At 36.7% G+C, this 20,383-nt stretch overlaps 3 protein-coding genes across 4 annotated transcripts in view; 1 reads left to right on the forward strand and 2 right to left on the reverse strand.

The window, feature by feature from the left end:
* LOC146468820 (neuropilin-2-like) overlaps positions 1–16,087 on the forward strand; it is a 59,799-nt gene extending 43,712 nt beyond the window's left edge. The window contains exons 10-13 of the mRNA XM_085123895.1: positions 1,027–1,183; positions 4,563–4,756; positions 13,214–13,352; positions 13,588–16,087. Coding sequence (XP_084980021.1) covers positions 1,027–1,183; positions 4,563–4,756; positions 13,214–13,352; positions 13,588–13,663 — 566 coding nt within the window. The 3' untranslated portion in view covers positions 13,664–16,087. The remainder of the gene's footprint in view (positions 1–1,026; positions 1,184–4,562; positions 4,757–13,213; positions 13,353–13,587) is intronic.
* Positions 1–20,383, reverse strand: part of LOC146468817 (ras-like protein 1) — a 348,000-nt gene that overhangs the window by 91,720 nt on the left and 235,897 nt on the right. The window lies entirely within an intron of this gene.
* LOC146468819 (uncharacterized) overlaps positions 1–20,383 on the reverse strand; it is a 349,521-nt gene that overhangs the window by 59,098 nt on the left and 270,040 nt on the right. The window lies entirely within an intron of this gene.

Genomic DNA, 20,383 nt, shown 5'->3' on the forward strand with positions numbered 1-20,383 from the left:
TGAGTCAAAGTTCGTCTCCAAATGCGATGACATGGATGACGTTGTAAAATTTCAGTAGAATTTTGATAGCTATGGAGCCCGAATCGAACGAATTTTGCTACAGAAAGTTTTGACAGTTCAAAAATAAAGATAATTGACAGAAAATTGCTTGAGCGTCGTCCTCGATTTTACGTCACAACTTGACGCTCCCCAGATCCCCTTTGCGCTGTGGAACTCGACTTTAAGGCAGATAAAAAGGCGAAAATTTAACCAAAACATTTTTTTTTTTCGTAGAGATACTCACCAAAGTAGGAAAATTTGTTTTGGTGAAAAGAATTGGCAGTTCGAAGCACTTTACTGTTAAATAGAAGGAAATCAAAATATTGTTTACAATGTTTGACTCGTAGTCCTTAGGTGAAAAATTAATGAAATGTACTAAAGCAAGGGTTTCTTCGCAAAACGCTCTATTCTTGATTTACAATCATAGTAAAGAACAAAAAAACGTATCACAAAGCTTAGTTTTTAATTAAGCAGTGACACCGTACAAAGCTAGGAATCGGCAATCGGAAACCACCTGACGGAGCAGCACAATATATCCCCAAATGGCACTGTGCGAAGTTTTAAAATTTTTAGAAAATGTCAGAACAAACTTGACTGCCTTATTTTCGTAACGCTTTTTTCTTTATCAAAGAACTTAAACCAACACTTAACAAACAGTGTGATTCCATCCGCGCAAAATTATTTGTTTAGATCAGTTCTTAGCAAGCCTCGTTATTGTTTTATTGTTTCATTGTTTTATGTCCTTTTTTAACTTTGTAAATACTTATAATTGACACATTTTATCACATTTTAGCGTTCCTGACATTGCTACCGATTTTAACTGTTTGTAATATAATTATGCTAAACTTTGGTTTTTTTTATAAGCGAACTTGAAACTGACCTCGGAGAGGTCGAAAAGTCGTGATTTTTTAGCGTTAACTTTGATCACAAACTGATCTATATCTAAGAAATTACTCATTAAAACTAAATGTCTACTTAATCCAACAGGATGTGGTGCCGTTGTCAACAACACACTGAAAAGTCCCGGATATCCAAACAACTATCCAAACAACATGGACTGTGTTTATCGGGTACAAATTCCACACGGCATGGCCATAAGGATTTACTTTTCCCATTTTACCCTGGAGGGTTATTCACCTTGCGGGTACAAAACTATCGAATCAGTGTTTAGAGTATACATTACATAATCTCCATTGCATGATAACGGTGGTTGATTGTTTCTTTGCTTTGTCTATATTTGCTTGAACCTTGTTTTTTTTTTTTTTCATCATTAGGGCTAAGTATTAGTCTTTCTATTTTTGGCCCTTTCCCCGTTATTTTAATACCTTTATTCTCCTAATGTATATTGTGGAGATGACTGGAGAAGAATAAAAGACAAAAAAAAGAAAAAAGAAAAAAAGGTATATACACTACTCGAAAAAAAGTTATTGAAACATCGCAAAGAACAAAATTACTTGTTGGTCTCATAACTCTAGAAGTAGCTATTTTTATCGGGAGACTCATTTGCCTGTTTCTTTGCTTATTTGTGTTTTTTTTTTTTTTTTTTTTTGCTTTTTGTTGTTATTGTTTTGCTGTTTTAATCTGAAGCTAAGAATGAAATCAATAACTAGACTGCCTTGTCATTTACTGTCATGACACACATGTGATAAACTAGTTTTGCACGTATGTGATCTGTACAGGCCCCGAAATGATCCCGACCCCGAAGTGATCCCCAACCCTGAAATGATCCCCAAATCGACCCCGAAATGATCCCGACCCCAAAATGATCCCCACCCTTCTTCTTGTCGACCCCGAAATGATCCCCAAGGAATTATAGAATGGTGATTAAACATGGGACTGTGGATTGCTCAATAATTAGGGAAAGTTAAGACATTTTGGCGTATGTAGTGAATAGATTTACGGCGCCGATTTTAACAACTAAAAGAGAATAAAGTAAACTAAGAATAGGGAAAATTTTTCAATAAATGCAATTTGTAGAAACATTTGTAACTGAAGCTAATTAATGTTTTTTTTTTGAAAGGTGGACTGCAACTGACGTTCAACGACATTTGAGATGCGATTTTTACATTTACTTACAAATTGGAATATTTTTTGTATTTCAGTAAAAAAACAAACAACGTTTAGTCGATTCGTTATATCTCGCCGTGCTCTGATATTACAAAGTTAGCCTCCCACGCAGTCGTTTTTAGGGGACTCGTATTACCTCCTCCCCACAAACGCCTGCTTACCCAAGCGCCACATTCCTTTCCCATTGTTTTACTCCCCAAGCACCCTAGCCAATCACCATCGAGGCATTGTTTAATGACATCAAATCAAATTGCTGGTTACAATGGTCGCTTCCGTTTCCCGCGAGCTTTGTACAGTGTCTACAGTCTCTGTTACAGTCTTGAGAGATGCGGGAGTTAAGTTGGAATATATATATATTTTTTCACTTCTGGAATGGCTGGTCATGGCTGAAACACCAAAACAAATATCGAATGTGAATACAAGCGCTTCTTGTGCGACGTTTTGACACTGCTGGGAGAGTCAAAATCTTCGAGAAAGTGTAATCGATCTTCCCCGCCTGATCGAGTTGACAATCGGTGAAGATATCGCCTCTTACGGGTGCGGAAACTCTGGAGCAGATTTGTTTGTTTGTACGAAGTGCTACGACAGACTAACTCGATTCGAGAAAGCAAAGAAGAATGTAGAAGGTATCAAGGGGAGATCTGCAGTATTTATCAGTTTATTAAAGACTATTAAACGGAAAGTTAAACGACAAAGAGCCGATCAACTTGTGGTCCTCGTGGAAAATGTCGCACATGCCCCCGATCGAACAAATTGCAACAACAAAGCGAGTTTCAACTGCAAAATCTTTAAAGTTTACCGACATATCGGGTAATATTTCGGTTTCCTCCACACCGACAAGGTCGACAAGATTGAAGGCAAAGCTTGATAAATATTAAAGCGACTTTGCGTTTACAACCAGTCGGCAAATTGACGAAAATATCGCTATTTCCCGTCACAAATTTTTTTATTGCCGTCAGTTGATAGGCATTTACACGATAAATTTTGAACGTAGGGCACACGGTGCTAAAAGCTCACGTAAGCTCGGTCAAGTTCTGTCTCCGTTGTGTTTTTTTTACTGTTCCCACGAGAGGCGTTCTGAGGTCAAGGTCAACCTTCCAGATTTTAGAAGGTTCACTGTGATTGGCTTAGCGGCGGAAAGGAATGTGGCGCTTGGGTAAGCAGGCGTTTGTGGGGAGGAGGTAATACGAGTCCCCTAAAAACGACTGCGTGGGAGGCTATTACAAAGTTTACTATTTCAGAACGTTGTTAGCCATATGTTTCACTCTCATTTCCCTTCATTTACGTGATTTTCGGATTCCTTGTAATGTTACCAAGACAAGGTTTTGTTAGCTAGCCATTTAACACGTTAATATTTTCGTATCTGTTTCTATTGTTTGCTGTCATGTGATCAATTGTATTTATAAGTTATGCATACCTATTAAGAATTAAAGTCGTTCCTGTTATGTCGTTGTATTATGTCTTTTGCAGTCCACCTTTAAAAAAAAAAACATCAATTAGCTTCAGTTACAAATGTTTCTACAAATTGCATTTATTGAAAAATTTTCCCTATTCTTAGTTTACTTTATTCTTTTTTAGTTGTTAATATCGCAATTGGAATTTTCATTCAGTACCCGTAACTTCTATGGTTTATCCTATAGTTCCAGGAAGCCTATAGCTAATAAGCCCCCGGCTTCCATATAGGCTTCCTAGCCTTTGACACATTTAATCTTGTAAATAGTTTAGTAGATTGTAATATTGTGTATCATTTTTAATATATTTATGTTGTATTTTTTTTTTTTTTTTGCTTAATGGCAAAATAAATGAATTGAATTGAATTGAATCGGCCCCGTAAATCTATTCACTACATACGCCAAAATGTCTTTACTTTCCCTAATTATTGAGTAATCCACAGTCCCATGTTTAATCACCATTCCATAATTCCTTTGGGATCATTTCGAGGTCGACAAGAAGAAAAGTGGGGATCATTTTGGGGTCGGGATCATTTCGGGGATCAATTTGAGGATCATTTCAGGGTTGGGGATCATTTCGGGGCCGGGAGCTGTACAGATCCGCTGATTTTCTACTCTTCTCGCCTGTCTTTACTTCATACTGGCCTGATTATGAGTTGTTTTGAAACCTTTGCTTTTTTTAGACAAATTGGTAGGTAAGCTGTTTATAAGGGTTGTTTGTCTGTGTCGTTGTATTTGCATCATTTAGCATTTTCTTATCGATTACTTAGTCGATTTGTCATTATATAGTTTAAATGTAAGTTATTGTAATGTTTGTTCTACTCTAATGTGTATATGTGCTCTTATTTGTTAGTAATTGGCCGTGCTCCTTTAACTCAGTAAACACATAATAATGCGTGTGATTTTGTCACATCTTATATTATCAAGTTGTGTTAGCTCATGTCATTTAAGCCTATGTTATCTCATCATAAATGAACTAAACAAATACGTCTTTCTTGTTTACAGGTATGACCACTTGAGGATTTCCAATGATAACAACTATACCGTAGGTACATACTGTGGGGTGCAGTCTGGATTGAATATCAGTTTCACTGGACGCTATGCTGTGCTAACCTTTCACTCAGACGGATATGCATATGGATACTACGGATACTACGGATACATAGGATACAAGTTAGATTTCTCCTTTGTTTCTCCCGGTAAGTAGAAAGTACTCTCCAAAGTAAATGTCAATTTGCCATTCAGAGGTTGTTTGTTATGATAAATTATAATTTACCGATTATAATCTACGCGTTACTATTGGAAAAAAATCGTCAAGTGGTTTTGTATTAAGCGCGGTTGTTTAGCAAATACACCCTCAGGCGGTTACCGTATCGGACGATATTGTCCGATTGAGGCGAAAGATTGTACGAAAAATGCACAGTCGGCCGAGAAACGAAGGTTTAAGGGCAACTGTGAAATTTTGAGGACAATCGGTAATGGGTTATTCCAAACCTACTTGGACCGCTTTTATAGAAACCCTAAAAACGTTAACTATATATTAATGTAAAGCTATTAAGCTGTACAATCTGGAAACAATGCTTTCGGTTTTGAAGGCGATGAAAGCACTGAAACCCAAAACTGTCAGTGTGTGCTTTGACTGAATTAATTACCAGTTCCCACGTTAATGCAGATATCCCAGCAAGCTAGACTATATCCTTCAGGAGATAATGGGCTAACAAAGCGTTCAGGCTTTTTCGAAATGCCCATTGCGTACTGAGAAAATCTATTGTTAAGTTTGATAATTGAATATTTTTAAAGGAGTCTTATGCGCTAGGGAGACGATTTTGGCAAGAGCCTGAAACACTTTTGTGCATTAGTGTGTGACGAATGTTTTCTCCAAATTTCGTTCAAATCCGGAAAATATCTCAACCCTATTGGTTGTGTTTTCACTAGGACAATTTTAGCTAGTTAAAGTCAGAAAAGTCGGGAAATAGTAGTATAACGTTTCATGAAGAAAAGACTCCTCCTATGTTCGCGAGACTTTTCCTCAAGTATGTCACTCGAATCTAAAAAAACAAAAACCAAAACAAAAAATACTTATATAAGCCTTAAAAGAAACCTGAAGATGAACCCGTTAGGCCACATCGACGGCGAATTAACCTTTTTTACTGTTGTTTCCTGAATAACTCGCACGGATCTTAACATTAATTTTTTTCTGCTTTCAGAAATAGTTAAATTAGCAAATGAATTTTTATGCTAAATAGTTATAATTAACAACTTGTATAGCGCATTTTAACATATAATGACCAAAGGCGCGTTACAGCATGGAAATTAAACTAGGTATGATACATTAGAGTTATACTTAGCATCTAAAGCTAACCTAAACAGATAGGTTTTCAGTGAGGATTTCAAACAATGTAGTGATCTAGGTTTCTGTATGGCAAGAGGTAAAGCATTCTACAGTGTGGAAGCAGCGGCGACAAAAAGACCTACCACCAAATTATAATCGCTACATTTTTTTTTCCAGGAGAAAATTCTCGTAGAATTACATCATTTGAGCGGAAGTAATAGGCAGATTGTTTAATTATTGGTATTAAATTACTGATATATTGAGGTACCGACTAAGCAAAGTCTCATCACAAAGCTTGGAACGTTCTAGAAATACGTAATGTAATTTCCCAAATTAGCTATGAGGAACACTATAAGAACAGAAAACGAAACAGTTTAGTCGTTATATTGTTCGCTGCCCTATTGTCGCCGTTTAAGTATAAGTAAGTAAGTACAATTTCCGAAATAAAATGCTTTATTTAAAACAAAGTTGTCCAAGAAAAGTAACAATTGCGGTGCTTGTTTTGTTTTAGATTGGTTTTCAACCCAAAAAGAAACTACGACACCCATTGAATGACAAACCAAAGTCGTATTAACACGTGTTTGCAGAGGTTTTATGTGTCAGTGAGACAAACAAATGGCAAACCGTTTAAAGTTTTTTCACTTAAAGCGCATCCGAGCGGCCATTGATAGATATTTGAAGCAAGCACCTATTAAAAAGCCGGGGTCTATCGTCGGTGATTATGAATTTAAGAAGGCAAATGATGCCCTAAATGCAGTTTGTAAAAATCTGATGAAAGAGGAAAAAAGTTCGTCCAGTTGTTTATAAACTCCCATCACAAGCGAGCAATTGCAAAAGCTTTTTGAAAGTCGTCAACTGGGAAATGCAGATACAAAAGATCCTAAACAATTACAGCAAACCGCGTGGTTTTACACAAACCTGTATTTTGGAAGGAGAGGAAGAGAAAACCAACGCAGTCTCACTCCAAAGATGTTTATGCTCCACCAAACACCCCAGGGTTATGTAGACGATATTTTAAGGACGGTGCCTACTATTGTTACTGCGCATACGTTCTGCGCATCTCGACATACTCGGGTTTCCTATGGGTGGTACCTACTACTACAGGAATAATTTTGCGCGGTTTAAAACTATACGGAGAAAGCAGAACTTACCAAGTGCTTTTGGTATCTCAAAAGAAAATTAGGGGTAACCATGCGTTTTCCAGAAATAATTAAGCTTCAATTTAGGAAAACATCCTATACATTGCTTTATATTTTGGCGCTTTTTAGAGATATTATTGCTTAATTGTCTCTGAAAAATGCGTGGCTGCCCCCAATTTTCTTTTGGATTCCAAGAGGCCTTGCTCATATCTGTTTTTCCCGCATAGTAATAAGCCGCACAAAAATACTTCGGTATTAGTAGGCACCGTCCTTAAGCTACAAAGAGACTTTCCGGGGGCGGTTTTGACGACAAAAAAACCACCAAGGCGGCGTAAACGACAACACCGACGAAGCAGACGGCAAAATATCTGTCAACTCTTTTCCAGAATTTGAAAATGAAAAGGACTTTGAAATTAAGCTTAGTTTGAGGTTAACATCATTTGCTCTTCTACGGTTTGCAAGTTTCTGAGACTGCGCAATGTATGGCGAGATCACTGTGTAGCTTTGTTTTTATTGATGAATGAGCTTTTGTTAATGGGCCAGTTTGTCAGAGCGCGCGATCTAGCATGCATCATTGCACAAATGTATAAAAATGTATGAAATAAAAATATTTTTTTGCTTGATAGATCGGCCACTGAGGTATGCTAAAACAATTAGACGGCTGTATGCTCTATTTTCTTATTAGTATGCTCTATATAGATCATAGTAATTAGTAGTCATTTTACCCCACAATTTCCCTGTGCTTTAAAGCCCCCGCCTCTTTGCATATTTTAAGAGAGTTTGTGAGATATAGAGCACACAAATACAGGGCACTGATTGGCTGAGTGAATGTGAACATGTTCTGATAAGAAGTTAGAGATTAATACTGAATAGAAACAATCGTTGAAATCGGAAGATCGTACAGTGCACGTGGTAATAAACAAGCATAGTGAAAGACAACGCACGGTTTATCTCCAGCCACTTTGAGACGATTTTGTTGTTTACAACAAGAAAGAGGCAGGTAAAATGAAATGATGAAATGAGAAACTATGCAACTATTCTGAATTGCACTAAACACTGAACGCAACTATCACTACACTTGAATTTAAAAACATTCCTTGCAAAGTGGGAGAACTAATCAATTTAGTACTCCACTTGAGACACTAATAAACAAAAAGTTTTACCAAATTAACCTTACACTAAGATCTGACACTGCAGAGCAACTCATAAATTCAACGTCACAGTCATTAAAGCTAAAACAAAATTTACCCTACCCCAACAAGATTTCATGTCCCTTTACTAGTGAGCGTTTCCACCAGAACAACAAGAAAATCAAAGGAAATGTTGCATTGTTTGTGGATTAAACTTTTGATGCTGAGCTTACTGGTAATGGGTAATCGGGAGCGGGCAAGATTGCTCCATCTTAACCGCTTGGGAAGCTAATCACAGCCATGATTGGGCTCTTTCATTCTACTAGCTTTTTATGCCCTTATTCTTATTGTTTGTAGATAAATATTCTAGCGCTCTCGTGCAATTTCGCGACTTAGATATTCAAAGACGTTCACAATTGTATACTCACTCTGACCGTAATGGGCCAAATAATGTAAAATAGCTCAACTCTGGCTAAAAATGGGCTTCATGCCAGCTATCCTGTCATTCGATTAAGATAATTAATCTTTCACGAAAAGTTAACATAACCCAATATTTGCTGGGATATGTTCTTGCAAATCGAGACAGATAAAGCGGCCATGAGCCATTTAAGCATGCCCCTAGAATAGCGACCGTTGAATTATCTCCTGATTGTTCTTTTAAGGTGAAATCATCAAGATCTAGCAATATCTCTTGATTGGTTTTGATGATTATACGCTGTCATCTTATCTCAAACGCGCGTTTGAAAATAATTAAATATATCCAGTTTAGTATAATTACTCAGATGATTTTAGAGATTCCGTTCATCTGATTAGTCGAGGATTGCGTCATATCCTACTAATAAATATATTTCAAGCCAAACCTAAAAGGGGAGCTCCAATATTTTTCATGGCATTTATAGAAATCTGGTTAGCGTATGAACGTAATAACCTTAATACCAGTTCCTCATCCTGTCTGCAGTTATATACATTTTTAGTGCATATGAAGCAAACTGCTTAAACTATAATAACAATGTAATACAAAGGGAAACATTTTTTTGAATGCTGATTTGTTTTAACAGAGGGCAATTTTTCTCAACTTTCCTTTCCTCGAGGGCAAAATTTCTTACCCCTGATTGGTCGAGCGACGATAATACTCGCTCCTCATTGGCTGAGCAGGTCAGTTCTACATTTCATTAAATTCTTCATTTTGTGTCCAAAGACAACGAGTTCTTCCAAGTTCTGTGGGGTTGGACTGTTTAAGCCAGGTTTTTTTTTTTTTTGTACCACAAATACATGAAAATCAAGTGCTGCATTTAGACTAAGGAAAATCCTAAACGTTAAGTTTTCGCGTCTCTTACAAGAAAAGGCAACTGATTTTCGATCAAAACTAAAAACTTGGGTCGGATTGACATTTGTTCAGTTGAGAAACTGAAATAAGTCGTGGCGACTAAGAGCTTTCACCGCGCTACTTCTTCTTTAAACGAATGATAACCGAGCATAACAGTGTCCTTTTGATGGGAGGAAGGAGCAGGTCAAATTCGATGGAAGAAATTACTCCGTAAGTTCTTTTAGATCCACCGTTTGCTATTTTTATCGATCTATTTTCGCGGATTTTCAAGCGGTAGGAAGCTTCAAGCGCAGGTGAACAATTAATTGATGCCTGACATTAAGTTTTATTGTTGTCAGTTTACTCCTGAATTAAACTTATATTCTCTTTTTATTACATGTGTAGAATTTACGACTCAGTCAATATTGCTTATACTAAAATCTAAACACACTTCAACAAGAAAAGAACACGGGAAAATCACTCTTGATTGCTTGGCACAGTTCGAATGAGAGCCGTGCGGTGCGAACGAAACTACCCCGGAACAAAATGTTCAAAAATTAGTTTTTCGATGAATATTTGTCCTGTCGAAACGATTGAAGTATATTTGTAAAGCCTGAAACACATTAATAAGGAAAATTATTGACTGTTGCTCGGAAACGCATTAGACTTAAGTAAACGGCTAGCAAGTTGCCTATGTTAGTAGGAGTTGCGTTCAAGTTAACAGAGAAAAATTCACCGTCGTTTGCACATGTTCTCCCCAAAACCTTAAATTAGGTCATTTCACGTTGTAGTCTTGCGGAGGACGGCAAAAAAATTTACCAAAATTTAAAATGCTCGTGCGGAGCGATTGTTTTGCAACGTTGTTGCTGCCATCGTCGTTGCTTAACAGGGTTCACAGACATATTAAAAAATGTTTGGAAACTCAGAACTGTGTCAATTCTGCTCCTAATTAGTAACAATTCTAATTTCTAAATATACGCTAAGAAAAGGAGAATCCATAAAAATACTATTTGGTGTTTGGTAGAATATTTCAGAGCTTTAAAACTTTTGTAAACACATGACAGTCTTGCGGTGCGAATGATAAAGCACAACCACGAAACAATTTTTTTCAAAAATTAACCTCTTTCGAATATTGGTGGTATCGAAAGCGAATAAAGCGTCTATGTTAAGCTATTTAAGAGTTCTAAAAGTTACCATAACTGATCACGAACTGGTGATATAGGCAAATGTTAGGCTTCTTAAAACTTACTTTTTACTGCTAGCCTGCTCTAACTTGCTATCCGTCGCTCTCTTTCACGTTGAACTTTGCTTAATCGTCTCCGCTTTTCTTGTTTTCTTTTTCTCTCTCTTTCTCTTCTCTCTACGTTTGTCAACAAATTCAATAAATACATATTAATTGACTTTGTATTTTGTGTTCTGTAGGATTTCTTTTGTAAACGCATCTCGCCATGCAACTTCCCGCAAAACAAACACGGGCGCATTAGCATTGTGGGATTGCGTACGGAGGGTCGGGCGGACGAAGTGACGTCATAACCAAAGCAAAATTTTTCTCATTAATGAGTTTCCCAATTTTTTTTAAATTAATTTTAATCACGTGAGTAATTATACTTAATATATTTAACCCAGTCTAAAAGCGGAGCTCCACTATTCCTTTTTAATAGCATTTATATATATGCAAGTCCGCGTGTGTGCAAATATGCGCCGCGAATGGCGAATGAATTACACAAGTCCAACACAAAATGTTCAAAACAATTCATAACTCTAGGTATTGCCTCCTACAGATATAGTTCTAGTCTCTAAGTAAACGTTAACAAAAGGAGAATACAGGAAAATAATGTTTGATAGTGGTCCGAAATATGTCATTAAGCGCTTAAAATTAGAGCGTGTTTACAAATATGCGCTGCTAATGGCGAATGAATTACACAAGTCCAACACAAAATATTCCAAACAATTCATAACTCTGGGAATATTTCTCCTACAGAAATAGTTCTAGTCTCCAAGTAAACGTTATTAGAGGGAAAATTCAGAAAAAATAATGTTTGGTTGTGGCTCAAAATATTTCAATGAGCGCTTAAATTTAGATCGTGTTTATTAATATAGGATGCGAAAGGCGAATGAATTACACAAGTACAACGCAAAATGTTAAAAACAATTTATAACTCTGCGAATATTTCTTCTTAAGAAATAATTCTAGTCTTTAAGTAAATTTTACCAAAAAGAAAAAAAAAGAATACAAGAGAAATTAATGTTTGGTTGTGGTCCGAAATATTTAAGCGTTTACTGCGGGTTTACTGATGTGCGCTGCGAATGCATTTGTAATACATATTAAGTCCAACACAAAATGTTCAAAACAATTCGTCACTGTGAATAGCTCTGTGTATGTTAAAAAATAATTTATCCACGAATATTTGTCGTATGGCAACGACTTAAGTATTTGTGTTTAGTTTGAAAAATATATTAAATATGGAAAATTGCCGACAATTGTCTGCAAAATTGTATTTAATTTCTAAGCGACTTTCGAGTTGCTTACTCACCGCATGTTTGTTTTCAACTGACATTTCGCCTGTTTGTTTGCCCTCTCAGTTGCTTTCGGGCCTCAAATTTCCTTATTAGTCGCCAGCTTTCTCGACATATGTCGTTTGTCGAAATATTTAACGAATATAAAAATTAGTTTTCTTCGAAATTCTCGTTTGTTTTTCTGAAAGAAGTTGGCTATCCCACTTCCTACCGAAAGAAACCCGGGTTGCAGCACAGAGTTTAAGTGTTTCATTTTACATTGGATTACATGATGGAGCGAACGTACGTACATACGGTCGTCGGTCGCACGGAAGTGACGTCATAACCAACCCAAAATTTCTCTTCCTCGCGGGTTTACCAAAATCTCTTAGCTATAGGGCTTTGCGCGCGCCCCTAACAATAATAATAATAATAATAATAATAATAATAATAATAATAATAATAATAATAATAATAATAATAATAATAATAATAATAATAAGTAATATATCAAACACGAGACACAGTGTTTCATCACATAACAAACACCGAGAAGGGAGTTGAAAATACGACGCGTAGCGGAGTATTTTTGACGAACTTCGAGGTTTTTGATATTGTGATGAAACACTGTGACGAGTGTTTGATACATCTTCTCAAACAAACCTATTTTGAGGGAGAAATTAAGGATGCAAAAACGAGGAGTTTTTCATCAGATATCCAAACACGTCACGGTGCATAATTTCCTTTGTCTTTGGCTTTTGAATTATTAATGAGTTTGAGAATGTCATTTGAAATTTGGAAATACGTCATGTTTTCCAAACGGCAGCCAACTTGAACGAGACAGCTCTGCTTTCTCTATCTTTAAATATCTTACAAGAGCGTCTCCATTGAATTGAAAGCAATCACTCCTGATAAACAAACACTGCGAAAGTAGAGCAGTATAGGTAAAAATGATAAACTTTCGTTGACGAAAGAAGAAAGCAAAAAAGGGGAAAATTTAAGTTCAGTGAACTACATTTACAGTAGTAGTAAGTCAAATCAAATTGCTGTCACCTGACGTTTTAGCAAAAGATATGAAGTTTGGTGATTTTTTCGTTCGATATTTGCAATTTTAATAAATTTTGAAATCAGCGGGCGTCGTAAATGAAGGAAATTTGTCACAGGCAACCCTGCATCTGATCCAATACTACATAAGGCGAACCCAATACATTAATTAAAGCTAATTAGCATATCATTTACTTTTAATCTTCCAGATGGCAGTAATCCCTGCATTGCCTATGGATGGGGATACATCCAGAGACAAATAGACCAAGTTGAGAATATATATAAGTGCATAGAGACACGATTGACGCCCGACTGCCTCAAGTGCATCCCAACAACTGCTACAAGGCTGTACGATTTATTTTTGCTCGTCGAATGAATATCTTCTTATTAGCTGTTAAAAATTTATTTTTTATGTAAAATGAATCTATTTCAGGGCTCAAATTCTTAAATTCTATCATTGATTACCAAATTGCCTTTTAAATATCTAGCTTTAATTTTTCATGGAGACATCATTGATATAAAATGACTTATGTTATTTATGAAACGCTGTTTTTATGTGAAAATTTGGCTTAATCTTGAACAGGATTTTACGTGAGACTGGGATCAAGGATTTACCTCTGGGAACTTTCCCACATATGGCAGCCCTTAAATATCTGTAAGTAGGTGGGAAAATGGGATCACATGAAATATTGTAGTCATCTGTTGAAATAACTTACCAACTAACTTAATAGTCTAAATAGAACAAAGACTCTCGCAATTATTTACGCAACTTAAGCAGAGACAAAAAGAAAGCCTGAATCCAATACTACACGGGTAGGTAAAAATAAATAAATAAATAAAATAAAATAATAATAAAAAGGCGGCTCGACATCGTTCATTGGTCATCTTTTTTTTTTGTTAAGAATACAGGCAAGTTTTAGTTTTGCCAGACAAAGTGAATGGTTAATTGAGTTGTTTAAAGACCAGCCCGGACAGAATGAACTGCATTGATTTTCAAATCAAATCATATCCTCGCCTGCTTGAAACGTATAATTAGACCTTGTGACTGACCAAATTTGAAGACCAGTTGGCATTTTCCAAACAAAAAAGGCTCATCAAGAGTGGTCAAATATGTTTACAAACACGTTTATCGTCACGGAATACTCCACTCAAAACTCCACTCGAAAAGCATAAAAATACCGTTGGTGATCGTCCTACCATTTAGAAGCGTAAATTTGTGAATTGGTACAGCTGAGTGCAAAAACGTAGAATGACCTCTGTTAGACATATGGCGATACTTCAAGGATATTGTGTCAGTAGATTTTTCCAAATGTTGCGGGAAATACACGGAAACTGCAACGAAGGCTTAACAGGAACGCACGGGGAAATTTCAGTCAAATGGGAGCACTCGCTCGCAGGGAGAGACTGTCACTACTCAAGGTGGTACCAAGGATCTAACCACGAACTGGACAGAACTTCAGCAACAGAACGAGGAAATGGTCCAACAGAGCTTTATTCTGACTCACTTGTAATTCGAAAGAATATTGTACAACAAGGGCTTTTATGTGCTTGTACATTAATTGCTTTTTACAAGGTGCTATACGCGTGTCAATACAACTAAATGAAAAACCATTAAGAGCGGAACAGCAGTCTTTGTAGATATAGCTAACTAAATTAAAATTGCCGCTTAGTCGTCAAGATTGTGGGTCCAGCTTGGAAACTAATTCCAGCGGCAAACGCCTTTCTGAATACACTACATTACAACTAGGAAATCTTAATGAAACCTACGACTGACGAACAGCTGCGAGTACACTGTTCCGGAGATAACGAGAACTTTTCATTAAGTACATCTACACCTCTAACGAGAACCAATTCGACTAGGAAATAACAGGACAGCTGAATATGCTAGCTGTAAATTAATCGTATAGGAGCTATCTACTTCTAAAGTAATCGAAACGAGCTCCAACAAAAAGTAATTTTAAACTTAATGAACTAAAGAAAGTAATTGTTGGCCTAAGTTTAGTACAATACTTCCGAATCCTCAAGGCACAAAAGAAATGCTAATTTAGCTTTACAAGTTGTTTACATTGTGCTTCCGTTGGTTTTCTAAAGTTACAGAGAACAAGAATCAGCGAATATCTTAAAGCAAACTAACTTCTTGCAGCGAAAGCGAATAAATATTTGCAAGAAGACCAAACACCTTTCTTTTTAAGATTAAATATGGTTTAATTACGGACAATCAACCTGTAATGAATAGCCCATTATTTTCTTCTGCAGGCTTATTAATTGTTTGTGCTACGAACAAAATTCTGTGCGAAATATTAAGTTCCTAATTCCGTGTAAACTTGCGAATTCCCCCGTAATAATATTGATCAAAAGATGTGGCGAGGACTATAGTTTTCAATCACTGATGAATGAGATTATTTTCTTTATAGGATGTTTTCCGCAATTTTCGACGATAACGGCAGTCATTTTCTTATGACCGTTTTTCAGCTATTTTCGTCTCACCCCAAAGAAACTGCTAAAGCACGCCTGTGACGAATTTTTACTTTTCTTTTTCTTGGATTTTTGTTTTTGCCAATACCCGTCTACTCTTACCTGGGATGGTATCCCCCGACTGTGCGTTAACCGTTAAACCTTCCATTTACCAACATAGATTAGAAAAAATAACACCTTTCCCATTTCCTCCTTTTAACGACGCAGCTTTGAAAGGAAATCTACAGCAATTCAGAAATCAAGTTCTCAATTTAAGCGGAAAGTGAAAAAAGGTCCTCTTTAGTTTTCAGACAATCTGTTAAAGTTTCAAACAAAAATAAGTTTAAAGAATGATCTGAAAAATAGAAAATAATGCTTATCTTGCTGATTTTAAATTTTAAATTGGCATTTTAAATAGAATAAAAAAAATTCAATTTAACAGTTGATTGGCGGAAAATTACAAGCATCATTTTACAAATAAAATACTTTTGAAGGATCGAGCCTATAAACAGTAGTATCAAGGCTGTAAATTCAAAAATCTTTTTTTTTTTTTTTTGATTTTTGTATTTATAGAAAGAAACAATGATATCTGTGTTGGAATCAAAATTAAAGAGAACATAAAACCGGAAGTGGTACGACGTTGCTTGGCAAGAACTAAGATGGCTTTTACCCTCCTTTCAACCTGAAGATGAAAACGTGCAAACCTTTTGAAACTCAGTGATGCTTGCCACAAAGCCTACTTTTTTTTTCTTGGGTATCCATTTATTTAGGAAAGGACTTTTAAGGAAATCTGCTGCATCTGCTAAAGTTGCATTGACCAGTTCGGCCTTGTTGTAACCACATTCAGTCAATCTGATCTGTTTGAGATTGCAAGATGTCATGCTACGCTATTGATCTCATCAATTTGCAACGACCGCCTATATCCGTTTGATTTACGCAATCGTACATAATACTCTATACAATTCAAAATTTTGCACCTTTCGATCCAAACTTGTGCTAAATTGAGCTACACAAATAAACTTCACTCACATTGTGCGTTGTTTCATTCGATAGTATTTAACGTTTGGAGTCGGTGCCGCTGATGCTCCAAACAAAAAAGGAGTGGAAAAGTAAGCGAGTTTAAAGAAAACATGGGCGCTATTCCATGGGCTACCTTGGTGCTTCCTATCAGTACAACATGTACATCAAGTATATGATGACAAAAAACACATTCATTCAATAGGTCTTATCAAGCGTTAATTATATACGGGTACTTATCCGGGGAAAGGTGTTCAGTCTTTTTTTTTTTTAACAACAAGTGCCTTGGCACCATTTTACTATTGCCTACCCTAATCATGTTATGCCATGATGTTTAAAGCATAGTGGAGCAACGCCAATAGCCGTCGCTTCCTTAAGATGTTGGTAAGGTGTATTTCGATAGTCACGAAAAGTAAAATGAAAACATTTGCCGTCAAATGCAATGTAACAACGACCATGGCCTCTACATCACCTAATATGTATGGTGTTTACACCATTCGCTTGGATACATAAAGTTTTCAGTAAAGCATTTGAGCAGACCAAAATGTATTAGCTTATAAAAAAAATGTCCTTAACAGGCCAAACAACTATTTACGAGCACGAGAGAAAACATTTAAGTGTTGTTCTCGTTAAGAGCCCCCCTTGGAGGCACAAAACTGCTTTGATTTTGCTTTCCAAGTCGAACACTGTTCAAATTTTATTGGGATTCCACAAAGAATAATTGTGTTGCAAAGTTGCAGTAAGTAAAACCCACAAACCACAAAAAAGCTACACTATAAGCAGTTGTATTTTTTTTTTCGAAAATAATGGAGCATATTATGCCAGGACACAAAACAACGCACTCTTTAAGAAGCGAGCGACGACGCTGCAAGAAACGCGGAAGGAAACCCTCCTAAGGTCCCTCCACTGTTACTCACACCTTTCAGTTTTCTCCGTTGCCCCTCAAATATCACTCGACATTTCCGCATGGTACACGTTATTACCTCTTTTTAAAACTAATGCTTTGTATAAGGTAATATAATCACAGGTAAGCAAACGAAAACGGAAAGTTGTGTTATCCTCACCGAAGCTTCGTATTTAATATTTTTTCTCGATCTCTTGAATGAAACGTAGATCGGCGGCTGTTACAATTGTATGAGATCAAATAGCGTAGCTTGACTTCGTGCGGAAAAAGTTTGCTTTAAACAAAGCCGAACCGGTCAAAGTTTGGGAGATTGAGCATATTTCCTTGGAGTCCTCCATAACGAAACTGCTAAGGGTTATTTGGACAAAGATCCCTGTGTACAGGTGATTCATACATATTTACGTGCCTTGTGTACGTGTAAATGTGACAAAATGCCCTGAATTAGCATCACTGGGTTCCACGAGCTTCCCTGCTTTTCTGCTTCAGGCTAAAAAAAAAAAAAAAAAAACAATCAGACACTCCCAGGCCGCCTGCTCAACATTTTACTCTCCCTTCAACATACTGATATTTTCTGTACTGTCCCTTTTCAATTTTTATTATTTCTATAAATACAACAATGAAGATACGATGTTAATTTTTGATATTGCTGATTATAAATTCGACCATTTATAAATGTTGAGTAGCTCTTGCCAACTATCAATGTAACTTTCATCAAGTTCTAAACAACTAAAATCGAAAAAAAAAATATAATGTTATTTTGATCTTGATCACAGGTCAGAAAAAAGTGAAACTTGAAATTTGACTTTAAAGTTTATTTTTTCTGAAAATTGAAAATTAAAAGTCAAGATTTGTATTTTTAAAGGACAACTTTTGATTTTCATCAAAACTGAATGGACTGAAGGTTTACGGACCGGACAGCGCACTTCTAGTCAGCAATAAACGTCATCACGTCACCATAACGGACGCCAAGGCCTACGCTGGGAACTTAAGTCGCCTTAATTCCTCGGGAGGGGGGGGGGGGGGGGACTCTCCAATAAAATTAACGGCGGTGATCGTCGTACCTTTTAGAGGTTAATATTTGTGGTTTTAGTACCCCTTAACGTGTTAAAATCTGAAATTACTTCCGTCAGAGGCATGGTGATACCTTTTACAGTAATGAGCTGAAAAATATGACAGGAAGCAGATGTCAATCAACCAGTTTGGTACCTTTTAGGGGTAACAAATTCTTCTGGGTAAGCCCACAAAACAGAATTCTGGTTCCTTTTAAGGGTTCTTTGCAAACTTTCTGACGATCACCCCCGTCACTTTTATATGGGAGTACCCCCTACCCTCTTCCGGGCTTTTAAAAATCGCTTAGGTCTGAAAAAGCTCAAATTGCCCCTAGAGGACAAACTTCCCCATTTCAATAAAAAAAAAAAATGTAAATTTGTTTTCCATAATAGTGTATTCATTGGGTTACTGATCTCTGCCAGTGACTCAAATAATAATCGGAAAATTGTATAGTACCGTCAACCTTGCTCAATACAAATGTGAGGGGTTGGAGGACCCTTTTTTAAAAGTAAGAGGCCCGCTTGTTACACATTTTAACATAAACCCTAAATAAATGGTACAAGAATATTATTTCGCTGGCATGGCTCCAATTCTCTTGCACCTCAAGAAGCCTTCTTGGCAGGCTATTAACACATGTGTTTGAAAGCAGATATGAATTAAGCGATGGATTCAAACTGTGCTGAGGCTTATGTCATGTACAGTTATTGGGGGTAGAACCTTTTATTGGAATATTTAGGAAAACACAAATAAGTAGAAATGAAATCTTACGAACATCTTTTCCACTGCGACTGGAAATCATTTCAAAAAAACTTTTAAAACCAGGGACTAAAATAAAACCAGGAAAATTCGCAAGTCGCACGTGTGTGCAAAGTAGCGTGGTCACTGGGAACAGGTAGAGATGAAGAAATTCATGCTGAGACGATCGTGCTCAGATAAATTAAGATGGCAGCAACCTTGGATGCATACTTTCATTCAGGTTTGTTTAAGTGTACATTTTTGTGCATTTATAATACTTGGACGAGGATAAGCCTGTCAAAGCGATAGATTTAAAGGACGCTGTCTTTATGATTGCTTAAGGCTGAGATAACGAAAACCCAAAATACAATCAAGAACTGTTGGAGAAAAGCGGGATCTCCAAACGAAGTGACTTAGAGCCGACACACGACCCATTTGAGTCAGACGAAGAGGTTCAAAAAACAGCAGAAGAATCTAGTCTGTGGGGCAGGCTTGTCCGACATGACATGACATGACTTTATTTCCCATATTGAAATTATACAGCAAGTACATTATGTTGTTACAATCTACACTTGGGAGGAGGACTCAGGAAACTCAATACCCCTCATTGATGAATGTACCATTCAACCAGTTTCGAGGCTTTATGAAGACGTTGCTATCAAAAAGCAGCTAACGGAAAAGGATGCGACAAGGGAAGCTTTAGAGGCAGTTCAGCCGGAAGATTCTGAGGCTAGCCACAAAGACCAAGAATCAGACACTGACATTAATGAAATATGCGTAACATAAAATCCGAGGCCTCTTACCCCTGCAGTCAAGCAGTCAAGGCACTGAGAAGACTTTGTGATGTCCTTTGAAGAGATAGGGGCAAGGGAGGGAGAGTTTCTTTGTTCCCCTTCTATCATGGAGGATGCCCTTTTTAAAGTTAGAAGTCAAAGAAAAGCGGCAAGCCAAAATTCAAGAATACTTTCGGAAATGTCCTATGAACCGTAAACACTATAGCATATAAACATGGAACAGTACGTCGGATGGCTAAATTTTAGTTTTGTATACGTTAAAGAGTATGTACATACAACCTCAGAACTTATATGCACTGCAAATACTGTGGAAGGATGTTATGTTGTGTTTCGGTTGTTACATTTGTGATTCATTTGCCCATTGCAATTGAATAAAATACATACAATTCAGATGTCAAGTTCCGGAAACTTATTTATTTTATTGA

Source organism: Pavona decussata, unplaced genomic scaffold (assembly GCF_977016875.1).
Source record: "Pavona decussata unplaced genomic scaffold, jaPavDecu1.1 SCAFFOLD_128, whole genome shotgun sequence".
Classification (NCBI taxonomy): Eukaryota; Metazoa; Cnidaria; class Anthozoa; order Scleractinia; family Agariciidae; genus Pavona; species Pavona decussata.